The 14,290-nt window shown below is 41.4% G+C and overlaps 1 protein-coding gene across 9 annotated transcripts in view; it reads left to right on the forward strand.

The window, feature by feature from the left end:
- SYTL5 (synaptotagmin like 5) overlaps window positions 1-14,290 on the forward strand; it is a 564,125-nt gene that overhangs the window by 419,168 nt on the left and 130,667 nt on the right. For all 9 annotated transcript variants that reach the window (XM_075589551.1, XM_075589552.1, XM_075589553.1 and 6 more), the window contains 4 exons: window positions 275-391; window positions 8,105-8,221; window positions 9,374-9,490; window positions 13,748-13,855. In XM_075589551.1, coding sequence (XP_075445666.1) covers window positions 275-391; window positions 8,105-8,221; window positions 9,374-9,490; window positions 13,748-13,855 — 459 coding nt within the window. The remainder of the gene's footprint in view (window positions 1-274; window positions 392-8,104; window positions 8,222-9,373; window positions 9,491-13,747; window positions 13,856-14,290) is intronic.

Raw genomic sequence — 14,290 nt, forward strand, 5'->3', positions numbered from 1 at the left:
TTGATTATTTTCTGATATAAAAGGTGAAACCAAATTAATATTTCTTGGAATAACATAAATAATTTTTTAAATATGAATACATACTTTTATACCTGTTTTTGTCTGCAGTTAACATTCATGCAATATGTTACATTATGTTTAATATGTATAATATTATCAACCCGCATTAGGATACCAATATTCTGCAATTACTGAATAGTCTTGGAACAGTATTATGTTCTTAACATGTCCAATGGTCTTTTCCTACACTCAGTGATTATATGTTTTCTTGTAGTACACTAGACAAAAAAACTGGTAAACAAACTAGAAAAGGAGAAGATGGAAGAAGCATCCGTTCAGACATTGATGCACAGAGTCTGCGCAGTACCACATCAATGCCTCGTTCTGCTGGGTGAGAAAACAATACTTTTTTTTTTGCAATTATTTTTCGCTTTATAGATTTCATAGGAACGCAAGCAGATATCTTACTTTGGCCATCTGATGAATGAAGAATGGAATTATGAAATTACCAAAAACAGGGAGGAGATAGACAATAGCTGTCTTATTACTTGGCATATGCGTATTGTCAATCACCCCATAGTCCCTGGGTGTAAAGTATGCATATTGTCACTCCCACCAGCCCCCAAACCTCTAACAATCCTATGTATGTAAAATGGTAAACCTATTCATGATTATGGAAAGAAAGATGGCGCTGGATGGACTTGTAACAATGGTAGAGTTGGTATTATACTCACTATATAGGAGGAAATGACACTTGCTGCTGGAGTATATAGCAGGGAATCTTCAATTCCTCTATGTATACAAAAAGGAAAAAAGTTATATATACTCCTGCGCATGGAATCAGTTAAGAAAGAACCCTAGTTCTTAGAGGTCAAGAGATTTCAAATGAGATCACACTCTAAATGTGTGCGATACAAATATACTTTTAATAATATCAAAAACCTAATAGTTCTGAAAATAAAATACAAAAATATGAAATTATCCCAGCTGGGTAATAAATAAACCAAATAACATTTAAACTCATAAAACTTAATCAAAAAAAATGCCCTAATAGGGGCTGGTTAAAACAAACACTTGTTACTTGCAAAATGATTAAGCATACATATGTTGTATTTGCATATACATAGGTAACAGTCTTAAAGATCTTCTAATGTCCACCTTAGTAAAACAGGTGCATCCACTTAGAACTACTTGTTAGAAAATCCAAAAATGATAAGTTCTTTAGTGTATATCACAGTGTTGGTGGAAACACTTTGAGTTGTGTTAAATTGGTATAAGTGATATGGGGAATGGCAACACTGTGTGCTTCTGTATCTACTGTATGATGTTTGCTGGCTGGGCAAGAGGAAAGAGATGTCAAATAAGTCACAGATCTCTTGAGCAAACTTTGTGCACTCTGTTTTTCAACCCTCATAAAGTGAAGATGTATTCAGGTGTGTGTTAGGCAAAACTGGTAAGTAGCCTTTCACCTAGAGCCTACACAGCTCTTAGCACATTAATCCCTGTCTCCACTGATAGTGCAGATATGGGTGCTTTACCTCCTCACTTTGCCGCTCCTAGCTTTAATATGCAGTTGCTGCCGGGATCCTGAGGGGTACTGCGACTCACTTGCTGTCTCACTTCCCCCTCCACTGCTCGGCCAGAGTGTTTGTTGGACTGCAGTCTTCTCCGTGATGTCAGGGTGCGTCTGCAACTTCCGCATCTTGCGTGTGATGCCTGCGTCTCACGTCTCCTGCCACAGCCATTCATCCGGTGTTGGCTCCAACAAGATTTGAAAATTCCTCCTCTCACTTCTATGCATGTAGCGCTTCTCCCACTGGTTGTTGATGCTTGAAAAAATTAACCCTACGCGTTTCTCCCATCCAACCCCTGACGAAGCCCTGGGATTAATGTGCTAAGAGTTGTGTAGGCTCTAGGGGAAAGGCTACTCACTAGCTTTGCCTAAACACACACCTGAATACATCTTCACTCTATGAGGGTTGAAAAACAGAGTGCACAAAGTCTGCTCAAAAGATCTGTGACTTATTTGACATCTCTTTCCTCTTGACCAGCCAGCAAACATCATAGATACTAGAAGCACACAGTGTTGCCATTCCCCATATCACTTATACCAATTTAACACAACTCAAAGTGTTTCCACCAATACTGGGATATACACTAAAGAACTTATCATTTTTGAAGTTTCTAACAAGTAGTTCTAAGTGGATGCACCTGTTATACTAGGGTGGACATTAGAAGATCTTTAAGATTGTTATCCATGTATATGCAAATACAACATATGTATGCTTAATCATTTTGCAAGTAAAAAGTGTTTGTTTTAACAGGCCCCTATTAGGGCATTTTTTTGATTAAGTTTTATGAGTTTAAATGTTATTTGGTTTATTTTACACCCAGCTGGGATAATTTCATATTTTTGTATTTTATTTTCAGAACTATTAGGTTATTGATATTATTAAAAGTATATTTGAATCGCACACATTTAGAGTGTGGTCTCATTTGAAATCTCTTGACCTCTAAGAACTAGGGTTCTTTTTTAACGGATTCCGTGCGCAGGAGTATATATAACTTTTTTCCTATTCATGATTAGATTGTAGACATAGATTGTAAATTCTTTGTGGCAGGGACTCACCTTATATTATCATTTACTTGTACTTCATTTTTCTTGTATTGTTATTATATAAACGTATATATGATTTTGAGTCATTTGGACTCCCTGCATAAATACATTGTCCCACGGATCATTAATGGGAAGGAGTAACCATATAATTAATACAGATGTCGCCAGACTTATGTTCCCCCGCTGATTGGAGAATGTTTCAGGAACCCAACCGTGTCATTCCTCAGCAGTGGGGATTATTGCTGTGGGTAGGTTAATGACTGATCTCTCCAAAGCTCTTACATCTCTGGAGAAATGGCAATGGCAAAATGCTTCATTACTGGCGACTCCAGGAAAGGTTACGTTTGTACAGTATACACTGGTCTCTGATATGGGGGTTTCTGGTTACATAGATTGTAGTTGCAATAAATATTTATCTTCCATTCTTTATCATTGAGTGTAGCAGAAAAATATATTGTAAGTTTATTAGCTTTGAGCATTTTAGTCTACAAAACTAACTTTAAAAAGCACAGTAGCACATGTCGCAGCATATATAATGCATACGGCTTTTAGTATGGATTTTATGTTTAATTGTCATTTACAATATGTTTCTAAGAAATAATCTTTTATTTTATTTTCCTTTTTATACTATTGAAAATGTTAGAAAAAACATATTGCTTTCATCCGTAATTCCTACTGTAGCGCACCTTCTCCCACCCTCTGGGAGATATGGCGGCTACGGTGTATGTGCTGCTTTACCTGAGGCTCACAGGAGGCCTGAGCCTCCGCTGCTGGGAGCCTGGGGTGTATCTGAGTAGGTAACCGGTATCGCCTCCACCTGTACGGGATCCTACTATGTGGGATAACCCCGTTACAGGAACCCCATACAATGTAACACATGCTGGTTTGTATAACAGTTTTACTGCTTGTGAAAGAATACTGAACATATATATACACAGCTCCCCACACCTGGTCATGCACGACCATGCCCTCCAGTAACCACCAACCCGGTGTCCACACACTGGCGATATAGTCCCACAAAGTCCCTCGGGCACCCAACCACCCTGGTGTCCACGAGTAGCAACTCCCACCCAAATGTGTGAGCCAGCAGCACTGCCCCCACTAACATGTTTATAGTTGGTGCACTTGTAGTACCTGCCAGGTGCTCCGACACCCCAAACTGTAATCCCCGTAAGGGACTTTCCTGCTATGCTGCTTTGCACCTAGCACTGCGCATGCGCAATTGCAGCCAAGATGATGCTGCCCTGCAAGGGGAGCTGCCGGTAGCCTCCGGTGATCAAGTCGCCTACCGCAACTACCACACATTCTCCCCCAACCTCCCGACAGGAGCAGCTGCTGCTAGAGGTAGGGGACCAAGGGGGACCCATGCTATACTACATTACAATGAAGAGTAATTTACTAAGTTAAAACAGTACTTACTCCCTGTTGCTCAAGTTAGTTTTTTACACACTCGTTTTTTATTTTTTATTTATTCGAATGAAATCTGGGAGTTTCCGGAGCTGTACGGTGCTATATTCAGATCTGGGGACCCCACGGTTCCTGAGATACAGTACTTACTGGTGAAAGTACCTGTGTTTCAGTCCTCTACTGGGGAAACAAAATGGCAGTTTCAATTTCCTCCATCACAAAAACCAATAGGAAATCATAACGTTATCCGTTGCGGCTTCCTATTGAGCTGTGAAATGCGGGAGATTTAAATCTGGGCGTGAAACCAAGAATTGATATAGTGATAACGTTGTTCAGCTGAGGGAACCCTGTGGCTCTCATCCTGTAAATTAAAAGAGTTGTTAGATGGGAAGGGGTGTGGAGTGAATTAATAGTGGGCATCAAAAGATGGCAATGATTAATTTTTAGCATTAAAAGGTGTATAATTTGATGTTGCATTTCCAAAAAAATATCAACAGAATAGAACACATATCATAGCATATTAGATTTTCTTATTCGGTATAATGGAGTAAAACAATCCCCTAGAGGAATACAGAATACAGAAAAGTATATCTGTGACATGCAACAAAAAGAGCCTTTATTATAGTCTCAGGCTACATCTGTGTGAAATATAAAGAAACCAAATTCTGTACTATTGATACAGATTAATCAACCAGAGAAGATCATGATATGCTATACATAACATTATAAAATCTACATTGTACATCTGACACTGATTTCTTGAGTAAGAACTCAAAGTTTATGGATCTCAATAAATCTGTGAGAGAGAAAAATTGTGCACATAAATCCCATTCAAATAATTATCTGAACAACTCCGCCCCCAACTATTCCAAATCACTATTTGATGTAAAGCACTTTAATATATTGACACAAAAATAAACAACATTCAGTTGATGCTTTACAACTTTAAATTATACTGCCCATTTACATATGACTTCTTAAAACAAAACTTTTGCAAGACCTTATTCAATAAAGGGCAATAATGCCAATTCAGCGCTATCACATGAATAGCCCCATCTAATTTATTGGTGCTCTCAAATCGGCACAATCTTATTTATTCAATAAGGCCTAGATCCACAGACTTCCGTTAACACAGTGCTAATAACGGGACATTATCAAAGTAATTAACGGAAGTTATTTTACCTGATGTTAATACATATCCACTAAGTTAATCATATGAAAACTAACGCCCCATTAGTTATCTCATTAGCATAGGCTTAATGCCATGTTTACTAAGCACTGCCTTTGCTTAGCTTGAAATAACATAACTTGTGTCAAGTATCTCTTACCTAAAGGTGGCATTATTCCGACCCAGAACCTGAAATATGGGAAAGGGAGAGGGAGAGAGAGATTGACAGAGAGATTGACAGAGAGATTGACAGAGAGATTGACAGAGAAATTGAGATAGAGAGAGATTGAGAGATATTGAGATAGAGAGAGACATTGAGAGATATTGAGAGAGATTGTGAGACATTGAGAGATATTGAGAGAGAGATTGAGAGAGAGATTGAGAGAGAGATTGAGAGATATTGAGATTGAAGGGGGGAGGAAGAAAGAGAGAGGTAATAAATTACTTAAACTCTTCCCAAAACTCACCCGTACCAAACTGAATCCCTGCATTAATTATAACGGAGTTCTGTGCATATAGGGCTGCCAGGTGGCTTCTCAAAAAATACTGGACATAACGGTGAAAAATGCGGTGCGCTCGAAAAGTCAGTGGGGAGTTATGTTCTTTATAAATTATCAGACCGTTATGTCATTTTTTCTAAATTTCACTCCACGTACATGTATGCACCAATTTATACTATTTCATATTCTATTTCGTAAAAATGTCTGGGAGAGGTTTAGGGATTGAGCGCCCTCCCAGCATTTTTTACAAAATAGAATATGAAATGGAGCAAATTGGTGCATGCGTAGAGTGGAATTTAGAAAAAAGACATAACGGTCAGATAATTTATAAATAACATACCTGCAGTCATACATGGCGAGCTATACTGATCTTAATCTTTCTCTCCCACTACTTCCAAGATTGTTGCAACCCCCCTCATCCTCTCCCCCCATCCTCTCCCTCCCATCCTCCCCCTCTTCATCCTCTCACATCACCACCCCCTCCTCCTTCCTCATCATCATCCACTCCTTCTCCTCCTTCCTCACCTTCACCCCCTATCCTTCTCCTTCCTCACCTTCTCCCTCCTCCTTCCTCACCTTCACCCCCCTGCTCCTTCCTCACCCCCCTCCTTCCTCACAACCTCCTCATCCTCTTTCCTCACCACCTCCTCATCCTCATTTTTCATCCTCTCCTCCTCCTGTATCTTACTTGTGGAGACAGGGACAGAGTGGAGTTCTTCTCTCTCTCCCACATACAAAGATGGAAGGAAACTACATTTCCCAGCATGCAAATGGGGGAGCTGTGCATGCTCCTTAATGATGTTGAGCCCTTCCATTGGTTAGTCTTCTCATTTGCTTGAAGGCGGGGGAGGGGGATGACGCTGCCCATTGCCCTGGTTACCAGACGCTTCAGCCTGCTTCTGAATCAGAGGTAGGAGCAGGGACGCTGCACCCGGCCACCCTTCACACTCCTGCTGCCTACACGTCCAGAGAGGAAAATACCGGACACATATATATCCAGTATTACCTCTCATTTTTTACTAGACAGATCGGCAAACTACCGGTCTGTCCGGTTCAAAATCAGACACCTGGCAACCCTATGTGCATAGCCATTGTCCGGAGGAACGCCTTTTCTTTCATAACATTAGCACTAATGGCCCTTTTAGTTAATGCAATGCCCTTTCTGGCCGAAAACCAGCCATTAACAACTGTTAGTGCGCTTTCAAGAGTCCACCATTAAACATAACAATCTTAGAAAGCTCAAAACCCATAGCCATATAATTATATATGTACAGTATATCTTTATTTATGGCAATGGAGTGGTACTGGACGAGTGACTTTAAATATACAACAGTAAACAAAGAAGCCCCAATGCTCATCCAATGTGACAAATTATTTAGTTAATTTCTTTGTTCTTTCAAATTTTTTACGCTCATAAGTATGGGCATTTAGTTCAATCCTTTGGCCAAAACATTTGAAGCCTGCAACCACATCAAGGAAGACTCTTTCAAGAGGTCCTAAACTACCAATTGTATACTTTGTCCTTTGAATTTCTTTCACTGGCATAGAGAAAAGAGTAAACAAAACAATAATATAGCCAACAGCATAGGATGTGTGATATGTATGCAGTGCCTAAAGGGGTTACAATTTAGGAGCACTTCATGTGCTATGTGTGAACTACAGTGCTTTGAAGAGACTTATTAGCACTTAACCTTGTTAGGTCAATAATAGACCTTTGTGGATTTGGGCCTTAGAGTCAACATCACAGCAATCATACCATTGTTTAGTCTAATAAAGCGGTGCGCAGGGAGTGCAAGATTTTTTTGGGGGGGCGCGAGCGGTTGCAGAGGTCCCGCGCTCTTCCCCAAGGCATTTAAATTAAATGCCGGGGGACCGCGCAAGGCCTCTGCAACCTCTACTTACCGTGGTTCAGCCAGCTTCAGGACGCGTGACCATGGCAACGCGGCGTAAAATGACGCCACGGGGTCATGTGACTTCACGGTTGTCATGGTAACGTGATGTCAAATGACGCCGTGGGTCATGTGATGTCACACGAGGTAAGGGAGGGGGGTGCACCAACAGAGGAGAGCAGGCAGGGGGGGCGCAGCAAATAAACTTTGCGCACCCCTGGTTTAATACATATACCCAATCCCATATATTTTAAATAAAGTTTTTGATTTTTTATAATATAAAAAGGTGAAACCAAATTATTATTTGTTGGAATAACAAACAACATTTAAATATGAATACGTACTTTAGAACCTGTTTTTCTCAATAGTTAACATTCATGCAATATGTTGTTATGTATAATATTGCCAGGCAGCATTGGGATATCACAATTCTGCAAATACTGAATAGTTTTGTAACTGTTTTATGTTCTTAACATGTCCAATGGTCTTTTCCTTCACTCAGTGATTATATTTTTGCTTGTAGTACACTGGATAAAAAAACTGGTAAACAAACTGGAAAAGGAGAAGATGGAAGAAGCATCCGTTCAGACATTGATGCACAGAGTCTGCGCAGTACCACATCAATGCCTCGCTCGGATGGGTGAGAAAACTATACCTTTTTAGCAATTATTTTCGCTTTATAGATTTAGGAATGTCAACATTTCTTAGTAGATGCTTACTTTGGCCATCTGATGAATAAAAAGTAGAATAAGTAATTAACAAAAACAGGGAGGAGATAGACAGTAGCCATCTTGTCATTGGGTATTTGTGTATTGTCAATCCCCTCCCCCCGCCCCTACCTGGGTGTACAGTATGCATTTGTCAGTCCCCATATTTCCTGGGTGTACTTACAGTATGCATTTTGACACTCCCCCACAAGTAGTTGTCTTGTCACTCACAACCCAGTAAATGGGTGTACAGTGCGTCACTTCTATATGAGAAACGTATTATAATTACATTTCCTTTCTGTTCGTATGGCACAAAGGTCACATAAACCTTTGACAATTCTATGTAAACAAAATGGAATACACCTACCCATGATTAGATTGTAGACTTAGATTGAAAATTCTTCATGGCAGGGACTCCCTTTGCCTTTTGTTCTTATTTACTTGTCTCTTTTATCCACATTGTGTGTACTTCATATCCACACTATTGTAAATTAGTAGAGTGCTGCATACACTGCTGGTGCTATATAAATAAAATGATACATGATTTTGTGTAATTTGGAGTCACTGCATGAATACATTCTCCTATGCAAATTGATGGAGAAACGGGAAATGGGAACTGAAGCTCTTGCGTCAGCCTTGGAATAGTATAGTAGCAAGGTGCAATAGGGACACTAATAGTACTGCTAAGAAGGAAAAGAGATACTGTAGAGTCCCTCAGAATGCACTCTAAGCTAGTGAATTGAATAATGGTAAGTGACTTAAAATACTTTATTAGTAAATAATATAAGAAATATTATAGAATAAGTAGGAGTGTATCCACAGTATTTCATCCATAGTTCCTACATTATAATGACGTGCAACTTACTGAGTTAAGGTAACAATCCCAGTTTGCTACCCCACGCATACTTTAAAACCTGCTTTTGTCAATAGTTAACATTGATGCAATATGTTGTTAATGTATGTATTGTCAGGTCGCGTTGGATACTCCCAATTCTATCATTCCTGAATAGTCTTGGGACTGTATTATGTTGTTAACATGTCCAATGGTCTTTTCCTGCATTCAGTGATTATATTTTTGCTTATAGTACACTGGACAAAAAAACTGGTAAACAAACTGGAAAAGGAGAAGATGGAAGAAGCATCCGTTCAGACATTGATGCACAGAGTCTGCGCAGTACCACATCAATGCCTCGCTCGGATGGGTCAGAAAACTATACCTTTTAAGCAATAGTTTTCGCTCTCTAAATTTCTTAGGAATGTCAACATTTCTTAGTAATGCAAGAAGATATCTTACTTTGACCATCTGATGAAGAGGAGAATTATCAATTACCAAAAACAGAGAGGAGATAGTAGCTGTCTTGCCACTCCTCTCCCCTGTCCCTGGGTGTACAGTATGGCTATTGTCACTCCCCTTCCCAGTCACTGGGTGTATAGTATGCATATTGTCACTCCCCTACCCTGTCAGTGGGTGTACAGTATGCATATTGTCATTCACTCCCCTGTCACTGTGTGTACAGTATGCATATTGTCACTCCTCTCCCCTGTCACTGTGTACAGTATGCATATTGTCACTCCCCTCCCCTGTCACTGTGTGTAGAGTATGCATATTGTCACTCCCCTCCCCTGCCAGTCTTGTGTACAGTATGCATATTGTCACTCCACTTCCAAGTCCCTGGGTGTACAGTATGCATATTGTCACTCCCCTTCCCAGTCCCTGGGTGTACAGTATGCATATTGTCACTCCCCTCCCCTGTCCCTGGGTGTACAGTATGCATATTGTCACTCCCCTTCCCAGTCCCTGGTTGTACAGTATGCATATTGTCACTCCCCTTCCCAGTCCCTTGGTTTACAGTATGCATATTGTCACTCCCCTCCCCTGTTGCTGGGTGTACAGTATGCATATTGTCACTCCCCTCCCCTGTCCTTGGGTGTACAGTATGCATATTGTCATCCCCTCCCTGTCCTTGGGTGTACAATATGCATATTGTCATCCCCTCCCTGTCCTTGGGTGTACAATATGCATATTGTCACTCCCCTTCCCAGTCCCTGGGTGTACAGTATTCATATTGTCACTCCCCGCCCTGTCCTTGGGTGTACAGTATGCATATTGTCACTCCCCTTCCATGTCCCTGGGTTTACAGTATGCATTTTGTCACTCCCCTCCCCTGTCAGTTTTGTGTACAGAATGCATATTGTCACTCCCCTCCCCTGTCCCTGGGTGTACAGTATACATATTGTCACTCCTCTCCCCTGTCCCTGGGTGTACAGTATGCATATTGTCACTCCCCTTCCCTGTCCCTGGGTGTACAGTATGAATATTGTCACTCCCCTCCCCTGTCCCTGGGTGTACAGTATTCATATTGTCACTCCCCTCCCCTGTCCCTGGGTGTACAGTATGCATATTGTCACTCCCCTCCCCTGTCCCTGGGTGTACAGTATGAATATTGTCACTCCCCTCCCCTGTCACTGTGTGTACAGTATGAATATTGTCACTCCCCCCTGTCCCTGAGTGAACAGTATACATATTGTCACTCCCCTTCCCTGTCCCTGGGTGTACAGTATGCATATTGTCACTCCCCTTCCCTGTCCCTTGGTTTACAGTATGCATATTGTCACTCCCCTTCCCAGTCCCTGGGTGTACAGTATGCATATTGTCACTCCCCTCCCTGTCCCTGGGTGTACAGTATGCATATTGTCACTCCCCTCCCCTGTCACTGTGTGTACAGTATGCATGTTGTCACTCCCCTCCCCTGTCCCTGGGTGTACAGTATGCATATTGTCACTCCCCTCCCCTGTCACTGTGTGTACAGCATGAATATTGTCACTCCCCCCCCCTGTCAGTCTTGTGTACAGTATGCATATTGTCACTCCCCTTCCCTGTCCCTGGGTGTACAGTATGCATATTGTCATTCCCCTCCCCTGTCCTTGGGTGTACAGTATGCATATTGTTATTCCCCTCCCCTGTCCTTGGGTGTACAGTATACATATTGTCACTCCCCTTCCCAGTCCCTGGGTGTACAGTATGCATATTGTCACTCCCCTCCCTGTCCCTGGGTGTACAGTATGCATATTGTCACTCCCCTTCCCTGTCCCTTGGTTTACAGTATGCATATTGTCACCCCCCCCCCCCCCCCCGGTCCCTGAGTGAACAGTATGCATATTGTCACTCCCCTCCCTGTCACTGGGTGTACAGTATGCATATTGTCACTCCCCTTCCCTGTCCCTTGGTTTACAGTATGCATATTGTCACCCCCCCTTGTCCCTGGGTGTACAGTATGCATATTGTCAGCCCCCTGTCCCTGGGTGTACAGTATGCATATTGTCACTCCCCCCCCGTCCTTGGGTGTACAGTATGCATATTGTCACTCCCCTTCCCAGTCCTTGGGTGTACAGTATGCATATTGTCACTCCCCTCCCCTGTCCCTGGGTGTACAGTATGCATATTGTCACTCCCCTCCCTGTCCCTGGGTGTACAGTATGCATATTGTCACTCCCCTCCCCTGTCAGTCTTGTGTACAGTATGCATATTGTCACTCCCCTCCCCTGTCCCTGGGTGTACAGTATGCATATTGTCACTCCCCTCCCCTCCCCTGTCCCTGGGTGTACAGTATGCATATTGTCACTCCCCTCCCCGTCCCTGGGTGTACAGTATGCATATTGTCACTTCCCTCCCCTGTCAGTCTTGTGTACAGTATGCATATTGTCACTCCACTCCCCTGTCCCTTGGTTTACAGTATTCATATTGTCACTCCCCTCCCCTGTCCCTGCATGTACAGTATGCATATTGTCACTCCCCTCCCCTGTCCTTGGGTATACAGTATGCAAATATCACCCCCCCCCCCCTGTCCTTGGGTGTACAGTATTAATATTGTCACTTCCCTCTCTGTCCTTGGGTGTACAGTATGCATATTGTCACTCCCCTTCCCTGTCCCTTGGTTTACAGTATGCATATTGTCACTCCCCTCCCCTGTCCTTGGGTGTACAGTATGCATATTGTCACCCCCCTTGTCCCTGGGTGAACAGTATGCATATTGTCACACCCCTCCCTGTCCTTGGGTGTACAGTATGCATATTGTCATTCCCTCCCCAGTCCCTGGGTGTACAGTAGTTGTCTCGTCACTCATAACTCAGTCCCTGGATGTACAATACAGTCAATGCTGTATGGGAAACATATTATAATAACTGCTATCATTTCTGTTCTTCTGGCACAAACAGCCGTTAGCCCTTAGCAATTCTTAGCAACCCTCTAGCAATTCTATGTAAATAAAACCTACATTCATGATTAGTTTGTAGACTTAGATTGTAAATTCTTTGTGACAGGAACTCCCCATGCCTTATGTTATCATGTAATTGCGGCTCTTACCCGCATTGTGTGTAGTTTATTCTCCCTGTATTGTAATTTACTAGAGTGCTGCATACACGTTTGGCGTTATATAAATAAAATTAAATATACATACATATGAATAATTTGGACTCCCTGCATGAATATTTACACACGGATTAATACAGATGTAAGCAGACATATGTTCCCCTGCTGTTGGTGAATGCCTCAGGACCCCAACTGTGGCATTCCCCAGCAGTGCAAATTATTTCTATGGGCGGGCAAGTCTGGCAACATTTGCATACACTGCCCTCTGATATTGGGAACCCTGGTCCAAGACCAGCAACATAGATTGCAGTTGCCATAAACATTTGTCTTGCATTCTTTACCATTTTGTGCATTTTAGAAAAGGTGATGTTTATTAGCTTTCAACATTTTAGTCTACAAGCCTAACTGTTAAAAGTACAATAGAAATGTCACCAAATATTTAATACAAACCGCTTTTATTCCAGACTTGTTAAGGACACATGCATAGTTGTGGGAAAATGACATCAATTGCAAATAGTGCAGTGATCAATGATCATGGTTGCGTATTAAAACAGTTAGAAAATTCCTATTGGCCGTCATTTTTAGGCGTTTCTGCAACACCATTCTTATCTGTGTATCCTCCAATTTTAGTAAACTACTGGGTAAAGCATATCCAATGAGCAGAGGTATTGCACCTTTAACAGCTACAACATGATCCCTGCATCAGAAAAAAAAAAAAAAGATATCCATTGAGTGACATGTAGTTGTAAAAGTGTATTTGGACTAAGGTACAACTTTGTCCAAGTTACTTCATCTCCCTGTTCTTCAAACCCTTATTTACTGTAAGCTCTTTTATGTGGCTCTCATTGTAACAGTAGTAGTTTGTGTACAATATTATGTAATGTATACTGCATCTCTGGCCCACCATTAATCAAGGATCTCCTTGCTCCAGCCCACATAGGTAACAATAAACAGACCTTTTATCTTCAGACTGAACACAGAAAAGTATTCTGGCTTTGTAGAAAGCATAAGTAGGAAAGTAGCTACAGTACTGAACACAAACAGATTGTATCCGGGGACTGATTTTTAAAGGTTCCATTTTTTCCTGCAGTTTGCATGACAAGAGATTCGGGAAGCAAATAAGAAATGGAGAAGATGGGAGAAGCATTTATTCAGACTATGATACTCAAAGTACCAGATCAATGCTTCAAACTGATAGGTGAGCATGTATGTATGTATGTATGTATGTATTTATTTATATAGCGCCATTAATGTACATAGTAGTAATACATGTGACAATCATATAAATAAAAAATAATACAAATAACAGATCATGGGAATAAGTGCATCAGACATAAAAGTAACATTTAGGAAGAGGAGTCTCTGCTCCGAAGAGCTTACAATCTAATTGGTAGGTAGGAAGAACGTACAGAGACAGTAGGAGGGCATTCTGGTAAGTGCGTCTGCAGGGGCCAAGCTTTATGTATCATGTGTCTAGTATTAACCATGGTGCTACTCATATAGAAATGCAGTATATCTTGACAGTTGACATGTGAACAATCTCTCTTGTAAAAGAAAAACAGTAGAGGGCACATATTTGACTTGTGCTGGATGAGGGTAGTTTCATCAATATAAAACAGCAATATATATTACA

The sequence above is a fragment of the Ascaphus truei genome, chromosome 3 (genome assembly GCF_040206685.1).
Source record: "Ascaphus truei isolate aAscTru1 chromosome 3, aAscTru1.hap1, whole genome shotgun sequence".
NCBI classification, from domain to species: Eukaryota; Metazoa; Chordata; class Amphibia; order Anura; family Ascaphidae; genus Ascaphus; species Ascaphus truei.